At 37.1% G+C, this 27,554-nt stretch overlaps 1 protein-coding gene across 4 annotated transcripts in view; it reads right to left on the bottom strand.

The window, feature by feature from the left end:
* Cltcl1 (clathrin heavy chain like 1) overlaps positions 1–27,554 on the bottom strand; it is a 118,816-nt gene that overhangs the window by 59,814 nt on the left and 31,448 nt on the right. For all 4 annotated transcript variants that reach the window (XM_076859710.1, XM_076859866.1, XM_076859788.1 and 1 more), the window contains exons 3-5: positions 25,275–25,543; positions 11,660–11,821; positions 8,690–8,803 (exon numbers count right to left, since the gene is read on the bottom strand). In XM_076859710.1, coding sequence (XP_076715825.1) covers positions 8,690–8,803; positions 11,660–11,821; positions 25,275–25,543 — 545 coding nt within the window. The remainder of the gene's footprint in view (positions 1–8,689; positions 8,804–11,659; positions 11,822–25,274; positions 25,544–27,554) is intronic.

Here is a 27,554-nt window from a genome sequence, read left to right as displayed (position 1 = left end):
ATACTAGCATAGGAAGAGTCAGAGAAAAAGGTAACTTGATTGAGAACCTTGAAATAGAATCTATTATGTGTGAGAATGGTAAGTAGCCTAGTAGTGGACTACAAATACTTTAATCAACACATGATATTGATATAACCAGTTAGCTATTTGGGGATGGAGGAGAGAGTAAAGAACTTGGATCATTACCTTACTCTTTAGGTCAAAGTAAATCTCAGATGAGCCAAAAACTTTAAATTAAAAATAATACTATTAAGGGCTGGGGCTGGGGCTCAGTGGTAGAGCACTCGCCTAGCATGCATGAGGAACTGGGTTCGATCCTCAATACCACATAAAAATAAAATATAAAGATGTTATGCCCCCTATAACTAAAAAAATAAATATTTTAAATAAAAATAATATAATTAAGAGAGTAATAGAAAAAATATGTGTGGCTACTGTGATCATCTTAGGGTACAGAATTATTTTCAAAATCTGATAGTAAAGCCACCCAAAAATGCAAAATGTATACAAGGTGGAATATGCGACCACCTTTTGTTATGACTTGGAAAAATACTTGAAACCCACCAGACACTTTAATAAAAGACTGACAAAAAAATGCAAAGATCAGGAAAATTCAATTAATAAGATGCATATGAGAAACCCATTCTGCCTGGACAGAAACCAAGGGAAGAATAAGAAAATCACTGGACACTGTCCAGCTGTAAAGGGCAGCACTGGCAGAAGAAATAATCAGCATGGTCATGAGAGCTGCTGACATGTATATGCCTCTGACATATACTTTTATGTCTAAGAATCTATCCTCAGACTTTCTGACTAATGAATAAAGATGTATGAACTGCAATGTTCCTTGAAGTGATTACAGTAAATCTAAATACACATCAGTGGGACAATTTGAGAGAGGCACAGCACATGCATAGAACAGGTTACCCAAACAATAAAATAAATGTGATTTTACTGACATAGAGCTATCTTTAATATAGTGTGAGAGAGAGAGAGAGTCATAAAGCAGCAAGGCTAGTACAAAACCATTTTTGTAGGAGTCTATTTGAATATATCTGCATGAATGTATGCATATAAAGTTACCTTAAATGGTGGTTACAATTATCAGTCATGGTAGGATTTTAGTTGATATTTAATTCTTGCTGTTACATTTGATATTGATGGAAATTGATATAAAACATATCTTTCTATAAGACAGGAAAAAAGCTGATTTCACTTTGGGGGAACAATTACATTCTTCTATCAGGAAACTATTACTAGAAATCTGTCTTATAGAAATGATTATAAATATGAGCAGATATCTTAGAACAGAATAAAAGGAAATAGTTAAGACATGTCCATCTTACATATATACTGAGATCCCAGTTTTGTTCAGCAAAGGTTTATATCTAAGTTATTTACATAATAAGTAATATGATCTTTGGTGTATTTTATATCACGTTGGTTTATCGACAGAGGACTGTTTTCTTCTTTTTTTATGCAGGAGGCAAATTTTATTTTATTTTATTTTTTAAATTTAATTTATTTTATTTTTTTCATCTTTCATACATTTGATTCAAGTGAGTTATGAACTTCCATTTTTACCCCAAATACAAATTGCAGAATCACATCAGTTACACATTCACAATGTTTACATAATGCCATATTAGTGACTGTTGTATTCTGCTGCCTTTCCTATCCCCTACTATCCCCCCTCCCCTCCCCTCCCATCTTCCCTCTCTACCTCATCTGTTGTTGTTCAGTTCTCTCCCTCCTGCCCCCTTTCCCCTCACAACCTCTTATATGTGATTTCGAATAACGATGAGGGTTTCCTTCCGTTTCCATGCAATTTCCCTTCTCTCTCCCTTTCCCTCCCACCTCTCATCTCAGTTTAATGTTAATCTTCTTCTCATGCTCTTCCCCCCTGCTCAATTCTTAGTTGCTCTCCTTAAATCAAAGAAGACATTTGGCATTTGTTTTTTAAGGATTGGCTAGCTTCATTTAGCATAATCTGCTCTAATACCATCCATTTCCCTGCAAATTCCATGATTTTGTCATTTTTTAGTGCTGCATAATACTCCATTGTGTATAGATGCCACATTTTTTTTTATCCATTCATCTATTGAAGGGCATCTAGGTTGGTTCCACAGTATAGCTATTGTGAATTGTGCTGCTATGATCATTGATGTGGCAGTATCCCTATAGTATGCTCTTTTAAGGTCCTCAGGGAATAGTCCGAGGAGGGCGATAGCTGGGTCAAATGGTGGTTCCATTCCCAGCTTTCCCAGGAATCTCCATACTGCTTTCCATATTGCCGCACCAATTTGCAGTCCCACCAGCAATGTACAAGAGTACCCTTTTCCCCACATCCTCACCAGCACTTGTTGTTGTTTGACTTCATAATGGCTGCCAATCTTACTGGAGTGAGATGGTATCTTAGGGTGGTTTTGATTTGCATTTCTCTGACTGCTAGAGATGGTGAGCATTTTTTCATGTACTTATTGATTGTATGTCCTCCTCTGAGAAGTGTCTGTTCAGGTCCTTGGCCCATTTGTTGATTGGGTTATTTGTTATCTTTTTGTTTAATTTTTTGAGTTCTTTGTATATTCTGGATATTAAGGCTCTATCTGAAGTGTGAGGAGTAAAGATTTGTTCCCAGGATGTAGGCTCCCTATTTACTTCTCTTATTGTTTCTCTTGCTGAGAAAAAACTTTTTAGTTTAAGTAAGTCCCATTTGTTTATTCTTGTTATTAACTCTTGTGCTATGGGTGTCCTATTAAGGAATTTGGAGCCCGACCCCACAATATGTAGATCGGAGCCAACTTTTTCTTCTATCAAGTGCAGGGTCTCTGATTTGATATCAAGCTCTTTGATCCATTTTGAGTTAACTTTTGTGCATGGCGAGAGAAAGGGATTCAGTTTCATTTTGTTGCATATGGATTTCCAATTTTCCCAGCACCATTTGTTGAAGATGCTATCCTTCCTCCATTGCATGTTTTTAGCCCCTTTATCAAATATAAGAAAGTTGTAATTTTGTGGATTGGTTTCTGTGTCCTCTATTCTGTACCATTGATCCACCTGCCTGTTTTGGTACCAGTATCTCGCTGTTTTTGTTACTATTGCTTTGTAGTACAGTTTGAATTCTGGTATCACTATACCTCCAGATTCACACTTCCTGCTTAGAATTCCTTTTGCCATTCTGGGTCTTTTGTTATTCCATATGAATTTCATGATTGCTTTATCTATTTCTACAAGAAATGCTGTTGGGATTTTGATTGGCATCGCATTAAACCTGTAGAGAACTTTGGGTAATATCGCCATTTTGATGATGTTAGTTCTGCCTATCCATGAACAGGGTACATTTTTTCATCTTCTAAGATCTTCTTCTATCTCTCTCTTTAGGGTTCTGTAGTTTTCATTGTATAAATCTTTCACCTCTTTTGTTAGGTTGATTCCCAAGTATTTTATTTTTTTTGAGGATATTGTGAATGGAGTGGTTTTCCTCATTTCCATTTCAGAAGTTTTGTTGCTGATATACAGGAATGTCTTTGATTTATACGTGTTGATTTCATATCCTGCCACTTTGCTGAATTCATTTATTAACTCTAGCAGTTTCTTTGTAGACCCTTTTGGGTCTGTTAAATATATTATCATGTCATCCGCAAATAGCGATAATTTAAGTTCTTTTCCTATTTTTATGCCTTTAATTTCTTTTGTCTGTCTAATTGCTCTGGCTAGTATTTCAAGAACTAAATTGAATAGAAGTGGTGAGAGAGGGCATCCCTGTCTAGTTCTAGATTTTAGAGGGAATGCTTTCAGTTTTTCTCCATTTAGAATGATGCTAGCCTGAGGCTTAGCATATACAGCTTTTACAATGTTGAGGTAAGTTCCTGTTATCCCTAGTTTTTCTAGTGTTTTGAACATAAAGGGATGCTGTACTTTGTCGAATGCTTTTTCTGCATCTATTGAGATGATCATATGGTTCTTATCTTTAAGTCTATTGATGTGGTGAATAACATTTATTGATTTCCGTATATTGAACCAGCCTTGCATCCCAGGGATGAATCCTACTTGATCATGGTGCACAATTTTTTTGATATGCTTTTGTATTCGATTCGCCAGGATTTTATTGAGAATTTTTGCATCTAAGTTCATTAGAGATATTGTCTGTAGTTTTCTTTCTTTGAAGTGTCTTTGTCTGGTTTCAGGATCAGGGTGATGTTGGCCTCATAGAATGAATTTGGAAGAGCTCCTTCTTTTTCTATTTCTTGAAATAGCTTGAAAAGTATTGGTATTAATTCTTCTTTGAAGGTTTTGTAAAACTCTGCTGTATACCCATCCGATCCAGAGCTTTTCTTGGTTGGTAGTCTTTTGATGGCCTCTTCTATTTCTTCCTTTGTTATTGGTCTGTTAAATTGTGTGTGTCTTCCTGACTCAATCTGGGCAGATCATATGACTTAAGAAATTTATCGATATCTTCACTATCTTCTATTGTATTGGAATATAGGGTTTCAAAATACTTTCTAATTATCTTCTGTATTTCTGTAGTGTCTGTTGTGATACTGCCTTTTTCATCCCGTATGTTAGTAATTTGAGTTCTCTCTCTTCTTCTCTTCGTTAGCACAGCTAAGGGTCTGTCGATCTTATTTATTTTTTCAAAGAACCAACTTTTAGTTTTATCAATTTTTTCAATGGTTTTTTTTTGTTTCAATTTCGTTGATTTCCGCTCTGATTTTAATTATTTCTTGTCTTCTACTACCTTTGCTGTTGTTTTGCTCTTCCTTTTCTAGGGTTTTAAGATGTAGTGTGAGTTCATTTATTTGTTGGTTTTTTCTTTTTTTGAGGAATGAACTCCAGGAAATGAATTTCCCTCTTAAAACTGCTTTCATTGTGTCCCATAGATTCCGGTATGTTGTGGCTGTATTGTCATTTATCTCTAAGAATTTTTTGATTTCCTCCTTTATATCTTCTGTAACCCATTGATCATTCAGTAACATATTGTTCATTTTCCAGGTGATGTAGGATTTTTCCTTCCTTCTTTTATCATTGATTTCCAGTTTCATTCCATTATGGTCAGATATGGTGCATGGTATTATCTCCACACCTTTATATTTACTGAGAGTCGCCCTATGGCATAATATATAGTCTATCTTTGAGTAGGATCCATGTGCTGCTGAGAAGAATGTGTATCCACTTGATGATGGTAGATATATTCTATATATGTCAGTTAAGTCTAGGTTATTGATTGCGTTATTGAGTTTTATAGTTTCTTTGTTCAGCTTTTGTCTAGAGGATCTGTCCAATGGCGAGAGCGGTGTGTTGAAATCCCCCATAATTATTGTGTTGTGCTCTATTTGACTCTTGAACTTGAGGAGAGTTTGTTTTATGAACGTTGCAGCTCCATTGTTTGGTGCATACAAATTGATAATTGTTATGTCTTGATGGTGGATGGTTCCTTTTAATAGTATATAGTGTCCTTCTTTATCCCTTTTGATTACCTTAGGTTTGAAGTTGATTTTATTCGATATGAGTATGGCCACTCCTGCTTGCTTCCGAGGGCCATGTGAGTGGTATGATTTTTCCCAACCTTTCACCTTCAGCCTGTGTATGTCTTTTCCTATCATATGAGTCTCCTGAAGGCAGTGTATTGTTGGATTTTTTTTTTAATCCAGGTTACTAGCCTATGTCTCTTGATTGGTGAATTTAAGCCATTAACATTTAAGGTTACAATTGAAATATGGTTTGTACTTCCAGTCATGTTTATTTATTTATTTTAGTTTGGCTAGTTTTCCCTCTTTGGTTATTTTTCTCCCCCTTTACTGAGATACCTCCCACTGTTAGTTTTGGGCGCTACTTTTCAATTCCTCTTCTTGTAGTATTTTGCTCAAAATGCTTTGCAGTGCTGGTTTTCTGGCTGCGAATTCTTTTAGCTTTTGTTTATCGTTAAAGATTTTAATTTCATTGTCAAATCTGAAGCTTAGTTTTGCTGGATACAGTATTCTTGGTTGGAATCCATTATTTTTCAGAGTTTGAAATACGTTGTTCCAGGATCTTCTCACTTTCAAAGTCTGTGATGAAAAATCAGTCGTTAACCTAATTGGTTTACCCCTGAATGTAATCTGTCTCCTTTCTCTCGTAGCTTTTAATATTCTCTCCTTATCCTGTATGTTAGCTATCTTCATAATTATGTGTCTTGGAGTTGGTCTATTATGGTTTTGGATTTTTGGGGTCCTGTAGGCTTCCAGGATTTGGCAATCCATTCCATCTTTCATCTCTGGGAAGTTTTCTAGGATTATTTCATTTAATAAGTTATCCATTCCTTTGGTCTGAACCTCTATGCCTTCTTCTATCCCAATGACTCTCAAATTTGGTTTTTTGATGAGATCCCATATCTCTTGGATAGATTGCCCGTGAGATTTAAGCATCTTTTCTGTGTTGACTATATTCTTTTCAAGTTGATAAACTTTCTCTTCATTATCTGATGTTCTGACTTCTACTTGATCTAGTCTATTTGTAATATTCTCGTTAGCGCTTTTAATCTGGTTTATGGTTTCTTGCATTTCTAGGATTACTGTTTGGTTTTTTTTTTTAAATCTCTATCTCCTGGTAAAGCTCGTTCTTTGCAGATTGAATTTGTGTGTTTAGTTTCTTTTCAAAATATACTTTCAATGCTTGGACTTGCTGTCTCATGTCTTCTCTAATATTCCATTCCATCTGAGTTAGGTATGCCTTGATTTCTTTCCCTGTCCATGTTTCTGATTCTTCTAGGTCCTCCTGTATATTTAAGTTGTCCTGCATTGTTTGTAATCCTTTTTTCCCTTGTTTTTTCATGTTGTTCACGTTGCTTTCCATCTCTGTTTGACTACTTTGTAACCGCTTTCTCCTATACATTTGTTTTGGCTTTGTATATCTCTGTTGTCTCTCCTTTGTGGTGGGAGATTATGCCTAGAAATGTTGGGCTTTGTTGTACTTTAAAGCTGATTCATTCAATTCATAAAAGGCTTCTAGGTTCTGTATGCATATAGTGATTTGTTGTTTGTTCTTAGGACTATATGTTTAGGTTAGGTGCTATGATGGTACGATGGTTAGTATGTCTTGGCTACTTTAGAAGATTGCTCCACTGAAGTTGGATACTACCCGGCAATTGGATCAGGGTGTTGGTAGTAGCTAGGTATTTAGGAGTCTTATAGACAGCCTCGAGACATTCACCTATTTGCATTTAAACAATTACACGAGATGGAAGATGTAACGCTTGGGATGAAAGTTGGGGGGTAGGGGAATAAAGGTGCTCTTAAAAAGAAAGAAGGATAGAGAGATAGATAGATTAGAGGAGAATGAAAAGAACAATAAAACTTGAAATGGGAAAGAAAGAGAGAAGGGAAGGGGGAGAAAGGAACAGAGAGAGAAGAAGAAGAAAAAAAAATAACAACAACAGCAACAACAATGAAAAAAAAAATTGAAGTCTTAGAGATCCACTTTCTTCTCTTCCAGTAGGCGGAGCTGTGCCCTCAGAGTGGAGCTTCTGCTCTCTACCTGCACATAGCAATCCCTGTAAGGCGTCTCCTGGGAGTCTCACAGACTTGTCAGTCCAGAGCCGTTTCACTTCTCCGGCCCTTACCCCACTTCCTTCTGTCAGCCAGCCAGCCAGGTCCTGTTCCCCAGAAGTGATTCCCCAGAGATCTAGTTACACTTGCAGCCCCACCGCGTGTCCCTTTTAAGCCCCAGTGCTGTGGTAAACTGGCAGCTAAGACCTTTGGAGTCACTGCTGGTGATATGGGGAGCTGGGGGTCGGGGATCCCCTCTGCTTCCCTACAGACACGACCCTGAGAGGTCAATGAAGTTTCCTGGCTGCTTGTATCAGAATGGGGAGGGAGTCACACATCTGCTAAAGTGGATTCTGCTGGGAAGGAATTCCGTCGGCCGAACTTCAATGACATCACCTCTCTGCTATGGCGGGCCCCAGGCTCCTTGCCAGGGCATCCGAAGGGAGGGGTGGGACTGGTCCGTCCCGGTTGGCATCAGCTCCTGGCTCGCTACTTCATGAAGGCTTGGCTAAAGACTTCTTCCTGCCAAGCTGCGACTCGGAGGCTAGCGGGACCCAGTCACTTTGGCTGCGGCCGGGCAGACAGACCGGCAGCCGCACCCGCGGCGCGCTCGGACTGCGGCTGGTGGATCTGGACCTTCGCGTCTCGTGGCAGGGTTTTGCTCGTCTGGGTCATACTGACGCTTCAAAAAATCCTAGTATCTCCCGGCCGGTCTCTCTTCAGTGGAATTTTGCTAGGAGATTCTCCGTTGGTAGAATCCAAGCGTTATCTATGCATCTTTATGACCCCATCACTGGGGGTGTTTTGAAAGCGCTGCTTCTCCGCCCGCCGCCATGTTGGATCCCCCTGTTTTCTTCTTTATACAGTCTTGTACCACAGTAACTACCTAATTTTTTACAATAAAAGGAGAAAGGCCTAAAAGTTTGGTACAAAAGCTAGAAAAGTCTCATGCTGTCCTGACCTGCTCTGATGAAGGACTTCTATGAGCAGAACTGTTCCTAAAATCATGCACAAAATTGCAGGTTTCTAAATGGATTTAAATGAATCAGAAATCTGGGGTGAGAAGGATAATGAAACAAACTGCAGATGACAGTTTCCTATAACTTTAGAAAGTGCCAAAATGGACAATTTAGAATGTGAGATATTTAAAGAGCAGCAATCCATACCTGCATAGCCACTGGAAAATCAGTCTGTGCCTCTGGAGGGAAAAACACATCCACAGCTTTCTTTACAAAAGGCTGGTTTCCTGCTGCAGGCTGTCCAACTTCAATTATGTGCAACTAGAAGAAAGATGTTAGTAAATACAAGTAAATGCTCTTGGTGGCAGACGGATACTAAACAAGGCACAGTGGTGAGCAGAGATACAAGCTCTGTATGACTAAAGCTAAAACTTAGGAACAACAGAAGACAATTTCTTTATTGAGGTACTTGTGATTAATTACCAACCTGATTCACACCAACAGAAAGAACTACTGCCAGAAAACCTGAGAATATTTAGTTCCTGGTTTGTTGAATCACTTCTTTCTTCCCTGGGCTTTGGGGCTGACATGAAGCAAACATTCCAACTAGTATCTGCTTCCTATTTCAGTTCTTTCCAATCATTCAGATATAGCCCAGGCTAATGTGAACCAGTTAGTCAATGATATCTCATCTCTGAATGTCAAACTCATGAGACAATCCAACCCACTGTGGTACAGGCCTGAGTTTTTTCAAGGTTATTCAGGGAGATGTAAGAATTATTGTAGAATTTAGAGGAATGTCTGTGGATGAGGAAGTTCCTTCCTACTTGTATTAGAAAGGTTCTAAATTCTGACTTACATAGGTGCCTTCACCATAAATTTCGTTTGAAGAAGAGGAGCTGGGCTGGGGTTGTGGCTCAGTGGTAGAGCCCTCACCTAGCGCGTGCGAGGCCCTAGGTTCGATCCTCAGCAGCACATAAAGAATAAATAAATAAATAAATAAATAAATAAAACAAAGGTATTGTTTTACAACTAAAAAATAAATATTAAAAAAAGAAAAAGTGCCAAAGCTAAAACAATCCAGAAAAAAAAAAATCACGAGTAGAGTGGATTGGAGACATGACACAACAAGGGTTACAGGGTGGGTTTCACAGAGGGGGATAGTCTCAATTTGGCCAGCAGAAGGAAAGGAAAGAAGGAAAGGTGGGAAATCCCAAAGAGGCTTGAGTGGAGAGGGGATACACTGAAAGATGGGCTGGATGATATGTGGGCATGCAAAGGCTAATATAGGTCAGATAAACTTCTTGCACACAGGAAATTTAAGATAAAAGGTAGTTTAGAAAAACTCTGTGGCAAGACCTATTAGTGAAAAGGGTGGAACAGGTCTGAGGACCTAATAAATGGTCATTTCCTGAGCCAAATGTAAGGTGATAAGAGCATAGTCACTAAAAGCTTATACAGATATAAGACTTTGCTAAAGGTCAGGTGGTAACAAAATTAGAGAGCTATGGTTTCTTGTTTGGGAGTTAAGAAGGACAATGACATTACCAACAGAAGTGGAGGTATGAGAACAAAAGTCAAAGTTTTGGGGAAGCAGTGGGAGAAGGGTGTGATTTTGAACAAGTTTGCCTCTGGGAAGGTTAGCAGTAAAGAACTGATATCCAGGCAAACTCCAATCCACATGTGGAGACTACTGAGTTACCCTTGTAAAGACAGTTGAACGTAGAAAGAATTCAGGGCAAGGAACCCAGGTTGAGAAGGATACTACACCCTCCCTGTAGCAGGGGAGAGAAACAGCCACAATTTTCTACAATTCTTGGGAGATTTACTGTGTGTGATGGGGGATGCGGGAGCTGAGTGTGTCTCAGGTCACTGTGGAAGGGCCTGCCCCAGTAGGTTACTCCTAGCCCCTCTCCCACCTTGCTTGCTCCCCCAGGAGAGTGCCCATCTGAAATCTGAGTGCAGGAGATTGCTGAGCACACCAGGCTTCTAAGTGAACTCATTCTGGAAAGCTCTCATCTCTAGGGAGCTCAGTGGGGCAGATTCTGCTACTAAAATGGAGGCCTGTCCCTCCCCAGTTCCATCTGTGAAAAGATGGTAAGCCTAATTCTGAGGTGATATGGTAGCAAGCTCTTGTACTATATAGCTAAAGCTGGTGTATTTAATTAGCTCTTTTAGCAATGAGGCTGACATTTTACCTGATTCCTACTTTTCTACTAGTTCTCAATTGAGGAAGCATGAAGTATGCTATGCCACAATAACCAAAATATCTAAAGAAGTGTGTTTCAGATGAACAAGTTTAGGAAGCCATATAATGATTTATAACTCATCTTTGGAGAATCCTTTCAGAGCTAATGAACAATCCAAAACAATGATTTCAGGAAGTATTTTTTGACAAGAGTCTTCCAGGAATAAGAACTTTATTTAGAAGCAGTGCCCCACTGTCTCATGAAACCCCAGCAGAATCCCAGGTGTCTCTAATGTCATGAGGTATAGGACACCTCCACACCACTTCCCATGACAGCCTTTCCAAACAGAGTCTGGATATACCCTTTGCTATATAAAAGTCAACTGGTGGGCTGGGGTTGTGGCTCAGCGGTAGAGCATTCGCCTAGCATGTGCAAGGTCCTGGGTTCGATCCTCAGAACCACATAAAAATAAATAAATAAATAAACAAACAAACAAATAAATAAAGGTATTGCAACTAAATAAAAAGAGTCAGCTGGCTCCTGGGTACAATCTTGCCTCTCTACAGCTTCCTTGGGACCTCATCCCCATCCCTACCACAACCACCAGGATGGAATCACACTTTAGGTGTGTGAAAGGCATACCTATGGCAAAGATGGCACTGCAGTGGTTTCACAGCTATCTCTTCCACGAGACTGATGCATGAGAGCAGAAACTGTGCCTCACATCCCTTTAAGGCCCATCTCAGTATAATCTAAGAGGAATTCTAAGGGAAAGGGGCTAAGCTAACTTGAGGTTACTAATTTTATGCCAATGTTGCTGCCACATTACTGAAATAAATGTTGCATGAGTGGCTCTAAACCCTGCTATGAGTCCTCATTTATACAGGGACCTGCAGGCCATGTCCCACTTTCAATTGTACTCATACAGACTCATGACCCTGATTTCTGACACTTTTCTAGGAGGAAGACAAAGTAGAGTGGATCTTACCTTGCCTCCTGTGGAACTGCGTACAGCAAAGCAGAAGAGAGTGACAGGCTTGGTATTCCCTTCTATCTTGAACTCTGCAAAGGCAGCAGCGTGGCCTTCTATGGGTTGTGAAACCTTCCTCTCCACAGAATAGAGCTGCATTGCTCCAACCACACGGTTTTGCTAAGTAAAGATATTTTGTGATGAAAGGAAGAGAAAACAGATAAACAAGCAATTCTGAAAATAAATGTTCCTAAAATGAAAGTCTCATACATTGACTTATTTCCTATAATAAATTATAAATCTACTAGCTATTTAAAATGCATGATATGCCAAGCAAAATCAGTCCCCAAAAGTCAAAGTTGAATGTTTTCTCTGATAAGTGGAAGCTAATCCAAAATAAAGGTAGGGGGAAGGGAGGAGGAGGAGGAGGGGGAGGAGGGGGAGGAGGGGGAGGAGGAGGGGGGAGGGGGGAGGAGGGGGAGGAGGGGGAGGGGGAGGAGGGGGAAGAGGAGGAGGAGGGGGAGGAGGGGGAGGGGAGGGGAGGGGGAGGGGGAGGAGGAGGAGGGGGAGGAGGAGGAGGGGGAGGAGGAGGAGGAGGAGAAGAAAGATCAGTGGAGTAGACAAAGGGGAATAAAGGAAGAGAGGAGGGATGGGATAGACAGTGGAATGAATCTGACCTAAATTTCCTATGTACATATATGAATATACCATAATGGATCTCACCATTGTGTACATCAACAACACATTAATTAAAAAAAAAAACTATAGGTAAGTAGCAGAAGGATCAGTAGAACCGAGGGAAGGACAAAGGGGAAAGGTGAAAGAGGAATTACTGAATTAGAATATTATATCCTGTGCTTTTATAATTATGTTGAAGTTAATCCTATTATGTATAACTAAAAAGAACCAATAAAAATAAACACATGGTATAACTGAATTTGATGTGGAAAAATGGCTATAAACAATATTGGTGGGGGGGAAGACTAAAAGAGAGCAAGGCAGATGATCCTAATTAAATATAATGTGCATTTTTGGTATTTTGTGTGTGTGTGTGTGTGTGTGTGTGTGTGTGTTTGTGTGTATCTTTTCACAGAAAGTATGTCTTAAAAGCAAAGGCTCCAAAATGTTAATAGTTGTTAAATTGGGGTAATGAGATTATGGACTAATTTTAAAAATGTTTATTTGAAATGTATAAATAACAAAGATTATGTTTAATAAAAATCAGTAAAGCTAATAATCTTTTATAAAATTTAGATCTTATATTTTTATAGCAAAGAATTTCAGTACATTTATATTTAATGACAAATGCTCAAATTTAGAGTAAATGGTAATGGTACACAAAAGCATCAAAGTTTAAGCTCCTATAATTCAACATTCAAACCTTTGTTTCTGCCAACGAGGCCACCAGGTAGTAGTCTGTAGGAAAAATTCAGATGCTTAGTCTATACCCCACCTATTCATATTTCCTTAAAATGGGAAAACAAGTCCTCAACTTTTCTCTTTTTAAAAATCTTTTCTGCTGGGCATAGTGGTCATGCCTGTAATCCCAGCAAATTGGAAGACTGAGGCAGGAGGATCACAAGTTCGAAGCCAGTCTCAGCAACTTAGCAAGACCCTATCTCAAAAAGGGCTGGGTATGTGGCTCAGTGGTAAAGCACCTCTGCATTTAATCCCTAGTTCCAAAAAGAATCCCAACACACACACACACACACACACACACACACACATATATATATATATATATATTTAATATACATTTAACATATAATATATTAAAGTTATTATGCAAAGGAAAGAACTCAGTCAAAAAAGACCACATGCTGCCTGACTTTTGCACATGAAATATCCAGAATAGGGCAAACTATAGAATCAGAAAGCAGATTAGTGGTTACTTGGAGTAGAAGCAATCAGCAGCTAAATAGTGTGTGTGCTACCAAAAGAATGAACAAGGAATTTTTAAATGAGATTTAAAAGGACAGGACAAAACTCATGCTCCGCAGGAGACTATGGGAAGATTTTCAGCAATATAGTAAGTTCCAATGCTAAACTGAAGCCAAGAGAAGAGGCAGGACAGAGAGAACCCAAGAGGCTATATGTATGGCTTTTGGACCAATGACCTGCTTCTAATCCTTAGGTTTCTATCAGTTGTCCCCACCTCACTGGGCAGCTGAGAGCTGACTGGCAAATTTGGGTAAAGGCATGTTGAGGACTATGGTAGGTAAGGATTCAAACAACAAATGTCATCTGTGTTTTGCACTGTACTTGGGGCTAAGGCCGTTCCTTCAAGTACAGATGGTGAGGGTTTCTGGCAAGTAAGTAAGCAAGTAAGCAACACAGTGTGCTATGACACAGGAGAGAATGAGATGTGTGTGTTACCTCATCTAAAAGGGTGAATCAGGGAAGGCTTTTCAAAGCAAGTGACACCTAAGCTAAAGTAAGAGGTGACAGGAAAAGAAGTGATTTCAAACAAAAGCTCAGACAAACTAGTTGGCAAATTATGGTCCCATGTTTCCCTCCCCTTTTCTTATGTTGAGGTGAAATTCACATAACAAAATTAACCACTTAAAATTCAGTGGCATTTAATACATTCACAATGTCACATCACTAACACTTCTACATAGTTTCAAAACATTTTCATCAACCAAATGAAATCTCTGTACCTATTAAACAATTAGCTCCCAATCCTCCCTACTCATAGCTCCTGACAACCACCAATATGCTTTATGTCTTTATAGAATTATCTTTTCTAAATATTTCATATGAATGGAATCATAAAATTTATAATCTTTTGCTTCATTTCTTTCACTTAGTGAGGTTTTTGAGTTTTCTCCATGTTGCAGCATGTATTTTTCACTTCTCTTTTTAGGGCTGGAAAATATTCCACTGTATCCACTTATGTATAAACCATGATTTTTTAAAATCTATTAATCCATTAGTGAACATTTGGGTGTCTCTACCATTTGGCTACCACGAGTATTACTGTTTTGAATATATTTTCCCATTTTTAAAATATTTTTTATTTGTTCTAATTAGTTATACATAGCAGCAGAATACATTTTGACACATCATACATAAATGGAGTATAACTTCTCATTCATCTGGTTGTATACAATGTAGAGTTACACAGGTAATGTAATCATATATGCACATAGGGTAATTAAGTCCAATTCATTCTATTATCATTCCTATGCCCATGCCCCTTCCCCTATCTTCACTCCCCTCTGTTTAGTCCAAAATATCTCTATTCTTCCCTTCTTTACTGTGAACTAGCACCTGCAAATCAGAGAAAACATTGGGCCTTTGATTCTTTGAGATTGGCTTATTTAGCTTAGCATAATAGTCTCCAGTTCCATCTATTTACCAGCAAATGCCATAATTTCATTCTTCTTTAAAGCTGAGTAATATTCTATTGTGTATATATACCATAGTTTCTTTATCCATTCTGCCACAGTCTGGCTGCAGCAAAATAACCGGGGGGAGGGGGGGTGATGAACAACTTGTGTACATTGATACAGCAGGAGTGGGAGCCGTTTATTGTAAGACAGGAGGGGTATATATACATTACACACAGCTTATCTTAATTAACATAAACTAGATACAGCAGTCAACCAATAAGGAATCTCCACACTTAATGGCTCGCTGGTGTTACTTCACAAACCACTCCCTCTGGCAAAATGCCAGGCGCCATCTTGACTTGTTTACAGACCCTAACACCATTCATCTGTTGAAGGGCACCTAGGTTGGTTCCATAGCATAGCTATTTGTGAATTGAGCTCTATAACACTGATGTGACTGTGTCATTGTAGTATGCTGATTTTAAATCCTTTGGGGATAAACCCAGGAGTGGGATGACTGGATCAAATGATAGTTCCATTACAAATTTTCTGAGGAATCTCCATACTGCTTTCCATAGCTGTTGTACCAATTTTCAGTCCCACCAGCAATGAGTATATGAGTGTACTTTTCCCCCCACAACCTCACCAACATTTATTGTTGCTTGTATTCTTGATGATTTTCATTCTGACTGGAATGAGATGAAATCTTAAGTATCATTTTGATTTGCACTTTTCTAATTGCTAGAGATGTTGAACATTTTTTTATATATTTGTTAATCCCTTGCATATCTTCTTTTGAGAAGAGTCTGTTCAGTTCCTTAGCCCATTTATTGATTGGGGTTTTTTTTTTTTTTGGTGTTAAGTTTTTTTGAGTTCTTTACATATCCTGGAGATTAATGCTCTATCTGATGTGCATGTAGTAATGATCTTCTCCCACTCTGCAGGCTCTCTCTTCACATTATTGATTCTTTCTTTTGCTGAGAAGAAGCTTTTTAGCTTAAATCCATCCCATTTATTGATTCTAGATTTTTATTTCTTGCACTTTTGGAGTCTTGTTAAGGAAGTCAGTTTCTAAGCCAACACAGTGGAGATTTGAGCTTACTTTTTCTTCTCTTAGGTGCAGGATCTCTGTACTAGTGCCTAACTTTGATCCACTTTGATTTTTGTGCAAGGTGAGAGAGAGGGGTTTAATTTTGCTACATATGAATTTCCAGTTTTCCTGGCACTATTTGTTGAAGAGGCTATCTTTTCTCCAATGTATGTTTTTGGTGACTTTGTCTAATATGAGGTAACTCTATTTATGTGTCTTCTATTTTGTACCTGGTCTACGTGTCTGTTTTGGTGCCAATACTATGTCGTTCTTTTACTATGGCTCAGTGATATAGTTTTGTGTTTTTTAAAAATAATTTTTAGTTGTAAATAGACACAATGCCTTTACTTTATTTATTTTTATGTGGTGTAGAGGATCGAACCCAGTGCCTCACATGTGCTAGGCAAGTGCTCTGCCACTGAGACACAACTCCAGCCCTGTAGTATAGTTTAAGGTCTGGAATTGTGATGCTTCCTGCTTCATTTTTCTTGCTAAGGATTGCTTGGATGATAATGGGCCTCCTATTTTTCCAAGTCAATTCATAATTGCTTTTTTATAATTCTATGAAGAATGTCAATGGAATTTTATTAGAAACTGCATTAAATTTGTATAACACTTTTGGCAATATAGCCATTTTTTACAATGTTAATTCTGCCTATTCAAGAACATGGGGGATCTTTCCATCTTCTAAGGTCTTCTTTAGAATTTCTTTCTTTACTGTTCTATAGTTTCCATTGTAAAGGTCTTTCAATTCTTTTGTTAGATTGATTCCCAAATATTCTTTAAGGTTATTGTGAATGGGACAGTTTTCCTAATTTCTCTTTCAGTGGATTCTTCACTGATGTACAGGAACACATTTGATTTATGGGGTTGATTTTCTATCCTGCTGTTTTGCTGAATTCATTATTAGTTCTAGAATGTTTTTGGTGGATTTTTTGGATCCTCTAAATACAGAATCATGTCATTGGCAAATATGATAGTTTGAGTTCTTTTTTTTTTTTTTCCTATTTGTATCCCTTCAACTTCTTTCATCTAATTGCTTTGGCTAGAGTTTCAAGGATGATGTTAAATAAATAAAGGAGGGCATCCTTGTCTTGTTCCAGTTCTTTAAGGGAATGCTTTCAATTTTTCTCCATTTAGAATGATTCTAGCCTTGGGTTTAAGATAGATAGCTTTTACAATGTTGAGATATGTTCCTACTATATCTAGTTTTTCTAGTGTTTTGAACATAAAAGGGTGCTGTATTTTGTCAAATTCTTTCTCTGCATCTACTGAGGTGATCATATTGTTGGTTTAAGTCTGTTAATGAGATGAATTACATTTATTAATTTCTGTGTGTTGTACCAATCTTTCATACTGGGATGAACCCCACTGATCATGGTGCACTATCTTTTTAATATATTTTTGCATGCAATTTGCCAGAATTTTATTGAGAATTTTTGCATCTATGTTCATCAGGGATACTGATCTGAAGTTATAGCTGAACTATGGAACCAACCTAGGTGCTCTTCTACAGATGAATGAATAAAAAAACGATATATACGATATATGTCATATATATATATATATGACGGAATACTACTCAGCCTTAAAGAAGAATGAAATTATGGCATTTGCTGGTAAACGGATGGAGCTGGAAATATCATGCTAAGTAAAATAAGTCAAGTTCCCAAAAACCAAAGGCTAAATGTTCGGATATGCAGATGCTAACACACAATAAATGGGGCAGGGGAAGAGCAGAAGTTCACTGGATTAGGGGAATGAAGGGTTGGGAGGGGGAATGGGAATAAGAAAGATATTAGAATAAATTGGACATAATTTTCCTATGTTCTTATATGAATACATGACCAGTGTAACTCCACATCATGTACAACCACAGAATGGGAAATTGTACTCCATGTATGTATAATATGTCAAAAATACGCTCTTAGTATCATGTATACCTAAAAAGAACAAATTAAAAAAAAAAAGGTCTTTATAATGCAACTTCAATATCTGGGCTTCCTCAGAACAGTTTCTATTGATATTCCTCCTTTCCCCTACCATTTAAGGTAATTAAAAGTTCTTTAAATTTTTTAGAAGTCTATGGAAAACTTGCAGAGTTCTGAGAACATTCACTTTGACAATATTTGCTCATGTAATCATTGTTTTTACGGAGAAGCAGATTTTTAGAGATCCTTACTTCACCAATTCTACTGATGTCCTTTGTATAATATTTTGTGTAGATACAGATTTTCACTTCCCTTTGGTATAACATTAGAAGTACAAATTCTAGGTCACTTAAAAACTTTATTTAACATTCTGATGAGTTGCCAAACTGTAGCTATGTCATTTTTACATTCTCAACTGTTCCAATTTTTCCACATGCTTGGCAATACTTATTATTTTATATCTTCTATATTATGGCCATTCTAAGGGATAGCTGACGGTGGTTTAGATTAGTGATTTTGATTAGATTTCCTCAATGTCTATAAAGCTGTACCTCTTTTCATGTGCTTTCTGGTCATCTGTGTATCTTCTTCAAGAAATATCTGTTCAGATCATTTGACCATTTTAAAACTGGATTACATGTCTTTATTCTTTTTTATATATCTTTATTTTATTTATTTATTTTTAAGTGGTGCTGAGAACTGAACCCAGTGCCTCACATGCGCTAGGCAAGCACTCTACCACTGAGTTACAACCTCAGCCCTTGACTTTATTCTTGAATTTTAAGAGTTCTTAAAAGTATTCATATGTCAAATGAATACTTTTAAAATACATCATCCTGAGATATCTTCTGCAAAAGGTGAGTTGTCTTTTTCACTACCTTGATGGTATTGTCTACATTTAGCACATAAGATTTTACATTCTGATGCAGTCCAACTTTTCAGTTTTTCTTTTGCAACTTGTGCTTTTTGTGTTGTATATAAGAAGGCTCTAATTAGTTCAAGGTCACTGAGATTCATTCTGATGGTCTCTTGTAATATTTTTATAGTTTTGTCTCTTATATTTACTCCCCCCAAGCTCTCACATTTAGTTCCAATCTGTTTTGAGTTAATTTTTGAGTGTGAATAAGAGATTGGGGTCTAAATTCATACTTCTGCATAAAAATCCAGTGTTCTAACCCATTTGTTAAAGAGTATTTCTTCCTTCATTGAATTTTCTGGGCATCATTGTCAAAAATAAACCAACCAGCCAGGCACGGTGGCATTGCTGGTAGTCCCTGGTACTTGGGAGGCTGATTCAGGAATTTGCTTGACCCAGGAGTTTGAGACCAGCCTGGACAACGTAATGAGACCCTATCTCAAAAATAAATAGCTTGGACATAATGGTGAATGCCTGAAATTCCAGTAACTTGAAAGGATGAGGCAGAAAGATAATGAGTTTAAGGTCAGTCTGGACAACTTAGTGACCTAGACCCTATCTCAAAATAAAATTTTAGAAAGGGCTGAGGATGTGGTTCAAAGGTTGGACATTCCTGGGTTCAACTCTCCATACCAAAGTAAATAAATAACCATTAGGGTAAGGTTATAAAATTTCTAGACTCTCAACCCTATTGACCTGAACTGTATGTCAACTAACTGGTAGCACACCCTCTTCATTTCTGAAGGTTTATAGCAAGTTTTAAAATTGAAGATAGGTATTACAACTTTGTTGTTTTTGTTTTTCTCCAAAATATTTTTTGGCTATTTGGGGTTCTTTGTAATTTCATGTGATTTTTAGGATTAGCTTATCAATTTATACAAATGTATCATGAATATTCTGATAGATACTATGTTGAATTTGTAGATCAATGAGGAAGTTTAGCTTTCTTAAAAGTATTGCTTTTTAATCCATGAACATAGCATGTTTTTACATGTATTTAGATCTTACTTAATTATTTTCAAAAATGTTTATAGTTTTTAGAGTTTTGCACCTTTTTTATTAAATTTACTCCTAAGAGTTTTATTCTTTATTTTTGGTGCAACAGTGAATAATAATTTATTTATTTATTATTTTTTTTCTTGTTTGAAATGGTGTCTTGCTCTGTTGCTTAGGCTGGTCTTGAATAAATGATCCTCTCCTTTCAGCTTCCTAAGTAGTTAAGATCACAGGCATAGAACACCATACCCAGGCTTGGTTTCATTTTCAGACTGTTCATATTTTCAGACTGTTCTATATTTGTGTAGAAATAGAATTTATTTTTGTATATTAACCTTGAATTATGAAATCATGTTGAACTTGTTTATCAGTTCTAATAGTTTTTATTAGATTCCTAAAGGCTTTCAATATAAAAGATCATGTCATCTACAAATAATTTCAATTCTTCCTCTCAAATCTATATGCCTTTTCTTTATCTTGCATAACCTCCCTGGCTATATCCTCTAGTCCAAAGTTGAACAAAAGTGGCAAGAACAGATATCCTTCTTGTTTCTGATCTTAGGGGAAAAGCTTTTAGTCTTTCACTATTAAGATGTTTCACTATTGAGGTGTTTTTTTGTAGATGCCTTTTTAAAAAAATATTTATTTTTTTGGTTGTAGATGGACACAGTACCTTTATTTATTTATTCATTTTTATGTGGTACTGAGGATCGAACCCAGGCCCCTGCATATGCTGGTGAGAGTGCTCTACCGCTGAGCCACAACCCCTGCTCCTGTACATGCCTATTATCAGGCAGAAATTCCCTTCCATTCCTAGTTTATGGTGCATTTTTAATCTGAAAGTGTGAAATTCTGTCAAAGCTTTTTCCATGTCTTCTAACTACTGGGATTTGTCCTTTATTCTATGAACATTATATTGATTTTTTGATATTAAACTAACCTTGTATTCCTGGGATAAATCTAATTTGATCATGGTGTATAATCCTTTTTATGTCACTAGAGTCAGCTTACTAGTATACTATTGAGGTTTTTATATCTATGTTCATAGGGGCTAGTAGTCTGTGGTTTTCTTGTGATTATCTTTGTCTGCTGGCTTCATAAAATGAGTTGGGACATGTTCCCTTTGGAAAAGTTTATGAAGGGTTAATATTATTTTTTGAATAGTTGATGAATTGCACCAATGGTGCCATATAGACAAGGCTTTGCTTTGTGGATAGCTTTAATTTTTTTTTAAAAAATTACTAATTCAGTGTCTCAAACTGTAGGTTTAATTCAGGTTTTCTATTTCTACTTGAGTTGTCTTCAATAATCATATTTTTCTTGGAACTTTCATATAAATTTGTTGGTATACAATGTTTGTAGTATCCCATAGTAATCCCTTTTGCTTTCTTTTTAAAAATTTCATATGGTTTACCTCATTTGTTTTGGTTAAAAAACAAAGTTTTACTGGATGCAAGTATGCCCATTCATTATTTATATACTGACTATGCTTGCCTGTATCAAAACTTCAGAGTTGAGTAGTTGTGATAGGGACTATATAGTCCACAAAGCCAAACATTAATTATCTGGCTCTTTATAGTATAAATTTGCTGACCTCTAGCTTAGGAGAATAAAAATCAAAGTTAAGGGGATGAGGTTAGAGTTGCCTAATATGTGTGAGGCACTGGGTTCAATCTTCAACACCACATAAAATAATAAATAAATAAGTTTTAAAAAATCAAAGTTAAGTCCTCTAGTAGAGCAAAAGGTTGTGAGGAAAGTCTAAATGTTGAGTGAATTTTCAAGTGACTTGCTTAAGGGTATACCTATAATACCAAAGTTAGAAATACCATATAGTTTTATAAGTGTCAGTTCAAAGTTCCATTCCTGCCTTACCCCTCAGACATCACCATTTATGGAAAAACAAACACCATATTCTGTACAAAGATCCATGTTCATAGAATAGAGTTCCAAAGTAAAATGTATTCTGAGCAAGTAGGAAAAGAGTAATAAGGCCAAACTGAATAACAGTTTTCTTTCAGTTGAGAGAGGAAAGCAACATAAAAGCCTAAACCCACATAGCTTTCTCAATTGTCTTTTTTTTTTTTTTTTTTTTTTGCAATGCTAGGGATTGAATCCAGGACTGAATGTATGCTAGGCAAGTGCCATACCACTGACTATATCCCTAGCCCTCACAATGACTTATGAATAGCAAGACAGGCTATTAGTGAGGGCTCTCCCAGTTCTTTCCTGGCTTCACAAAGGTAGAATGAATCAATTCATCCCTTTTGTGCCCATATCACCTTGAAAATGTACCCTATTAGCATCTTTCACGCACATTTTTACCCATGTTGTTACTCCCTCACCATTTACCTTAGCAACCTTAGGCTCTGTGTAAAATATGCTCCAAAGCAATGCAACCCTCCTCAGCTCTTGCACCAAAAATATTCCCCATCATCTTTACTATCAGCAACAACTAAACTGTTGCCACCCACCATAATGGCTAGAAATGTCCAAATTATTTCCATAGGAAGCCAAATGTAGAGTTCCCACTTTTAAACAAACAGCTCCACAAATAGCACCTAACAGGGGTTAGTAACTTCATCAAGGATATCATTATAGCTGATAGATTATATAACACAGAAAATATTCTGAGTATAAAATTATTCCTTTCATGGAAAAACCTTGGCAATCATATCCAAACAAGCTCTGTGATGGATAATATCATAATAATGTTATTTCATGTATAAGTGCAATGGGAACATCCATTATTCCAGATTTGGTGTGGGGTTTCCTACAAAAGTATTGTCATTCCAATTTTACCATTAGACCTGACAATAAGAAATAAATGAGGCTAAATTGAAGCTTTGGGCGAAGTCACTGAAAGGTTCAGAAACTCAAAGCAAATCCTTTAACTTATATCAAAGAACTTACAGATCAAGTGGGAAGATAAATTTGTCAGTACATTGAAGAATTTGCCAAGTTAGAGAAGAAATACTACAACTTTCCCTCTTTTGTTCCCTCTCAAAGACTAATGCCAGGCCATCATTCAATTCTCCTACCTCTGAAAAACATCAAATCTGTCTCCAAGTCCTAGTTATTTCACCTCCAAAGTCTCCCCCTCTGTTGGAAATCTCTAATACCACTGCCTCCATCTAACCTATACATCTTCATTTCTCTGGGGGATTGATGAGTGGAAGAAACTTGCCCCAATGTGGAGAGCAATACTTCCTCCCTCTGTTCTTCACCTTTCTCATTCATGTCTCTACTCTAGGAAAAAAATACAAGGTTTATATCTGCCCACCAACTAATCTCTCAACCTTCAGTCTTCATGGTTTTCCATCCTCAGCATCACTCACTTCTATCTCACAACACTGTTAAAAAGAAAAATTAATCATATTACTTTTCCTTAAATCTGCTACAGAATTCCTGTAAGGCAAGAGCACACACCTCAGTTGGGCCCCCACCTAATTCTCCAGTATTGACCTTCTACCTGCCTCTATGCATCATATAGATACCAACCACAGTGGATTACTCCAATAAAGAACCATTCTCTTCCATTTCCATATGTATGCACATATTGTTTCTCTTGAAAGTTCACTTTATTTTATTTATTCTTTAGTTGTAGTTAGACAAAAACCCTTTATTTTATTTATTTTTATGTGGTGCTGAGGATCAAATCCAGGGCCTCACACGTGCTAGGGGAGTGCTCTACCGCTGAGCCACAACCCTACCCCTTGAAAGTACACTTTTATAGGTAGCAAAATGCAGATTAAATGCCCCAACTGTTGTGGCCGTCCCTGACTTAAGATACTCTCATGGGGTTGGGGTTGTGGCTCAGTGGCAGAGCATGTGTGGGGCCCTGGGTTCAATCCTCAGCATCACATATAGATAAATAAATAAAGGTGTTGTGACCATCTATAACTAAAAAATATTTTTTATAAAAAAGATACTCTCATGGTTCCCACAGTTCTCTCTTCCAACATTTGACAATTCTCTTTTGAACTAGAATTCTGCATACATACCTTACATTTATAGACCAGTCAATATTCAGGATTAGCTATTAAAGATCTATGTCCCAATCAGTGGTAGCACCCTTGGCAGCATTTGCAATGCCCTGGGTTCAATTCCCAGCAAAACACACACACACACACAAACATCTATATTCCCAATACCATATATACTGCAGGCCTCAATTATCTGATGACTTTATTAACTACCAGGAGTGAAAAAGTGGAGGATAGTAATATACCATTTTCATTATAAAAAAATGAGTGATATTTCATTAAGTCCTTAAAATAGAGCTTAAAGAATGTTTTTTATAAATATATATGCTCTCTTATTTGCTCTATAAAACTCAAAAATTCACTTCTCAAAACTATGCTATACAAACAACAATAAGTGTTGGTGAAGATGTTGGGGAAAAGGCATACTCATACATTGCTGGTGGGACTGCAAATTAGAGCAGCCAATATGAAAAGCAGTATGGAGATTCCTTGGAAAACCGGGAATGAAACCCACTATTTGACCCAGCTATCCCACTCCTCGATCTATACTCAAAGGACTTAAAAACAGCATACTACAGGGACACAGCCACATCAGTGTTTATAGCAGCACAAATCACAATAGCTAAATTATGGAACCAACCTAGAAGCCCTTCAATAGATGAATGGATAAAGAAACTGTGGTACATATACACAATGGAATTTTACTCAGCATTAAAAAAGAATAAAATCATGGTATTTGCAGGTAAACGGATAGAGTTGGAGAATACCACACTAAGTAGGTAAGTCAATCCCCCAAAACCAAAGGCTGAATGCTTTCTCTAACATGTGGATGCTGATCCAAAATGGGGGTGGGGGAGGATGGGAGGAATGGAGGAACTTTAGATAGGGGAAAGGGGAGGGGATGGGAGGAATAGAGAAACTTTAGATATGGCAAAGGGGAGGGGGGGGAAGGGAGTGGGCATGAGGTAGGAAAGATGGTGGAATGAGATGGACATCATTACCCTAAGTACATGTATGAAAACACGAATGGTGTGACTATACTTTGTGTACAATCCAAGACATGAAAAATTGTGCTCCATATGTGTACTATGAATTGAAATGCATTCTGCTGTCATGTATAACAAATTAGAATAAATAAATAAATTTTTAAAAATTATGCTAGAAATAGTTTACAGAATAAACATCAGTAACATGATGGAATACAGTAGATAATGGGCCAGATTCCAGTTAGAATTATTTGATTGAAAGTTCGGATTTCTTTGTAATCTATTTCTTTCAGTCTCAGGCCTACTTCTTCTGCCTTATACTTATACCAACCTCAAACAACTTAACCATTCCCCTCTAATGTTAGACCTGTAAGTTCAGCCCCTGAAGCTTACCTGAGCTGAGATGCCAATAAGGAGCAGCCACTTCTGGTATTCATCAGTTCGGTAGTGGATCATCTGGCACCCAGCCAGACTAGCATGCCTATCAAACATCTTCATGGGCTGAGAGTCACCTTCCATGTTCCAGTGGTAGACCACGGTCTCAGTCACCAAGGCAATAGTGTTCAGAGAGATCCATTTCCAAAATAACACCTCTTCTGCCATAGTATGAGACTTCATTTTACTCTTCAGCCCAATATTAAAGATTTGAAGAGTCTTCCCAGCTAGTATTTGATATTATAGAGATTAGAGAAAAATAAAATAAAAATAGAAAAGGCAAATTCTTATCCACTTAATTCTGAATCCTTTTAATATTACTCTAAATTGTAATATTTAAGTTAATCTGATTGATAAGAAAAAAAGGCTGCCTGAGTAGTAATTGACCATATTTTAATGTCTAAATATTAAAAAGAACTTTCTATACATTAGATTCTTTATTTATTTTTTATTTTTTATTTTTTAGTTGTAGTTGGACCCAATACCTTTATTTTATTTATTTATTTTTATGTGGTACTGAGGATCAAACCCAGGGTCTTGCATGTGCTAGGCAAGTGCTCTGCCACTGAGCCACAACCCCAGCCCTACATTAGATTCTTCTTCAGAAGAATTACAACAAAAAATTAGTTCTATTGAAACAAGAAGCAGTTTTAGATTGGTTTCTTCTAGTTTTAAAACATGTGTCTGGGGCTGAGGGTGTAGCTCAGTGATACATGTGCTTAGCATGTGAGAGGCCCTAGGTTCAATCCCCAACACCAAAATCCCTCTAAAACCAACGTTTCTATATCAAGTTAACAAGAACATAAGATATCCTTTATTTTCTATTTTTTTTTTCTTTTACTTATTTATTACTTTAAATAGTGCTAGGGTTTGAACCCTTGGTGTTACACATTCTAAATACTTGACCACCAAGTCACATATCCTAAGCACAAGACATTCTTTTTTGTTTTGGTATCTCTACCTTTTGGGAAAGAACACAACCATAGTTTCCTATTAAACCAATTTCTCCATATAATAGGGTTACTTTGTTTTAAATTTTAGACTATTGTTGTCAAATAAAAATTTTTTACAATGTTGGAAATATTCTAAATTTGCACTATTCACAGTGGACACTAGTTATTTGTGGCTATTATTAGTCATTTGAAATGTATCTAATGAAATGTATCTAATGAAACACATTTCGGGGACAGAGATTTTACTTTTATTTAACTAAACAGTCATGTGGGCAGATAGGTTAGCACAACTTTTTTAAAAATTTATTTCTTACATATGTGCCAATAGTGGAATGCATTACATTCATAATTATCCATTCACAGCACAATTTTTCATAACTCTGTATATAAAGTATGTTCACCCCAAATTATGCCATTATACATGAACTCTTTTTTTTTACACTACAATTCTTAATACACCTTTATACCACAATTTATCAAATCTCTGTATATAGGGTATGTTAACACCAGATACATATCTTCATACATGTATTTTTTTAGAGAGAGAGAGAGAGAGAATTTTTATTTTTTAGTTTTCGGCGGACACAACATCTTTGTTTGTATGTGGTGCTGAGGATCGAACCCGGGTCGCACGCATGCCAGGCGAGCTCGCTTCCACTTGAGCCACATTCCCCAGCCCCGATACATGTATTTTGTGTAATGATGACCATCACCTTCCACCGTCCTTGCTATTCCCCTTCCCACTACCTTTCCCTCCCACCCCTCTTCCCTATCTAGAGGTAATCTTCCTCCCATGCTCTCCCTCCCTACTCCACTTTGAGTCAACCCCCCTTATATTAGAGAAAACATTTGGCATTTGTTTTTTTGGGATTGGCTAACTTCACTTAGCATAATATTCTCTAATGCCATCCATTTACCTGCACATGCCATGATCTTATTTTTTTTTAGTGCTAAGTAAAATTCCATTGTGTATAAATTCCACATTTTTTTTATCCATTCATCCACTGAAGAATATCTTGGTTGGCTCCACAGTTTAGCTATTGTGAATTGTGCTGCTGTAAACATTTATATAGTTTAGGACAGCAAAACTCTTGACAAGAATTTAGTATCCAACTTCTGACAAGAGATTCATATTGTTTTCAACATTGGCAATGAGCTGATTTCTGATTTTGGAATCTATGTAAAACTTAGAGCTATCTGGGTATGGTGGTGAAGTCCTGTAATCCCAGTGATTTGGGAGGCTGAGGCAAGAAGATTGTGAGTTGGAGGCCAGCCTCAGCAACTT

Source organism: Callospermophilus lateralis, chromosome 1, assembly GCF_048772815.1.
Source record: "Callospermophilus lateralis isolate mCalLat2 chromosome 1, mCalLat2.hap1, whole genome shotgun sequence".
Classification (NCBI taxonomy): Eukaryota; Metazoa; Chordata; class Mammalia; order Rodentia; family Sciuridae; genus Callospermophilus; species Callospermophilus lateralis.
This window is presented reverse-complemented; position numbering and strand designations above follow the sequence as displayed.